This window comes from Trypanosoma rangeli (genome assembly GCF_003719475.1).
Source record: "Trypanosoma rangeli strain AM80 chromosome Unknown Tra_15.4_contig_00686, whole genome shotgun sequence".
In the NCBI taxonomy this organism is placed as follows: domain Eukaryota; phylum Euglenozoa; class Kinetoplastea; order Trypanosomatida; family Trypanosomatidae; genus Trypanosoma; species Trypanosoma rangeli.
The window spans coordinates 1-1,155 of record NW_021706437.1 but is presented as its reverse complement, the minus strand read 5'-3'; the positions used below and the strand labels follow the sequence as shown (position 1 = coordinate 1,155).

General features: G+C 65.0%; 1 protein-coding gene across 1 annotated transcript in view; it reads right to left on the bottom strand.

Moving 5' to 3' along the window:
* The window catches only part of TraAM80_09808 (uncharacterized protein), a gene marked incomplete at both ends in the record, with an annotated part of 2,049 nt that extends 1,203 nt beyond the window's left edge, over positions 1-846 (bottom strand). Inside the window, one exon of the mRNA XM_029386470.1 lies at positions 1-846. This exon is cut by the window's left edge and continues 1,203 nt beyond it. Within this exon, the coding sequence (XP_029233665.1) occupies positions 1-846 (846 nt within the window).
* Positions 847-1,155: the final 309 nt, after the last annotated feature.

Here is a 1,155-nt window from a genome sequence, read left to right as displayed (position 1 = left end):
GTCTATCTCACGCTTCAGCAGCGTCGCCCCGCACACCTCGGCGGCCACATTGGGGCAGTGGAGATTATGCCTGCCACTGGCACTGCGCGCTCCCGCCGCGGCGACGGCCTCAGCCACCACGCTGCGTGGAAGCACCGTCGAGACCAGGTACCTGCCCCTGATAAAGGTGCAGAGGCCGAGCGTGTTGTTATCCGGCCGATCCAGCGGCAGGGGCAGCCAGTCCATAGACGCCGCCACATGCCGCCCTACATGCACGCTGTACATGGGCGCCGGCAGTGCGCCGTCGCTGAGGCAGAGGCCGGAGGAAGCCGTGTCAGCGTCAGGACCCGCTATCACCGGGCAATGCCAGATGTCAAGTCGCGTGCAGCACTCCGCTTCGCACATTACGGAAAACCACAGCCCCGCCTTCGGCGTTGTTGGAACGATGCGTACGCGGAGGATGCTGCTGCAGGGCGTGAATCCAACGAACCCACAGGAGGTCCGGCAACTGGTGTTCGGGAAAACAACAAACTCCTGAACGTCCTTGGGGTCGAGCACACGGAGCGGCTGGTGGACAGTGGAGACGGGGCGTTGCACGGTGCTTTTGGTGCGGGGCTCAATGTGAAGGAAGAAACGCGCCACTGAGCTGTTTGCTATGCGTTCCCACCACATCTGCCGCACACCGTCCCTCTCGCTGGCCGACGGACTGCGCAGCAGCGCGTCATTTGCGGCGCCATTCCTCTTTGGCACCTTAGAAACACGCACGGCTGAGGCGTGGGCCGACGCCTCTGCCTCAGGTTTCAGCTGCGGCGGCGGCGGCGGTGGCTGCGGTGGCAGTGTGATCTCCGGGGTGGGGTCCTCCCGCATTGAAGGCAATGATGCCGAGGCCTCCGCCACCACCACAACCTCCTCCTCGGTTGTCAGCGTCGCCGACGCCCTTGCCCCGCCGCTTCGCCGCGACTTCTTGGCACTCAGCCCATTTTCTTCCTCTACCCCCACACCCGCCCTGTCGGCGCGCTTCCTGCTGTCTTTGTGTTTTTCGTCGGCATGCGAGCTCTTGCTGGCCCGGCCCGCCGCGCGGCACGCGACGACGTCAACGGACTTCGCAAATCGCCGCTCGAGCGAACCGGGGGTCGTGCTCTACCTCGGTCTCGTCCTGGTCCACCTCGTAGCGTT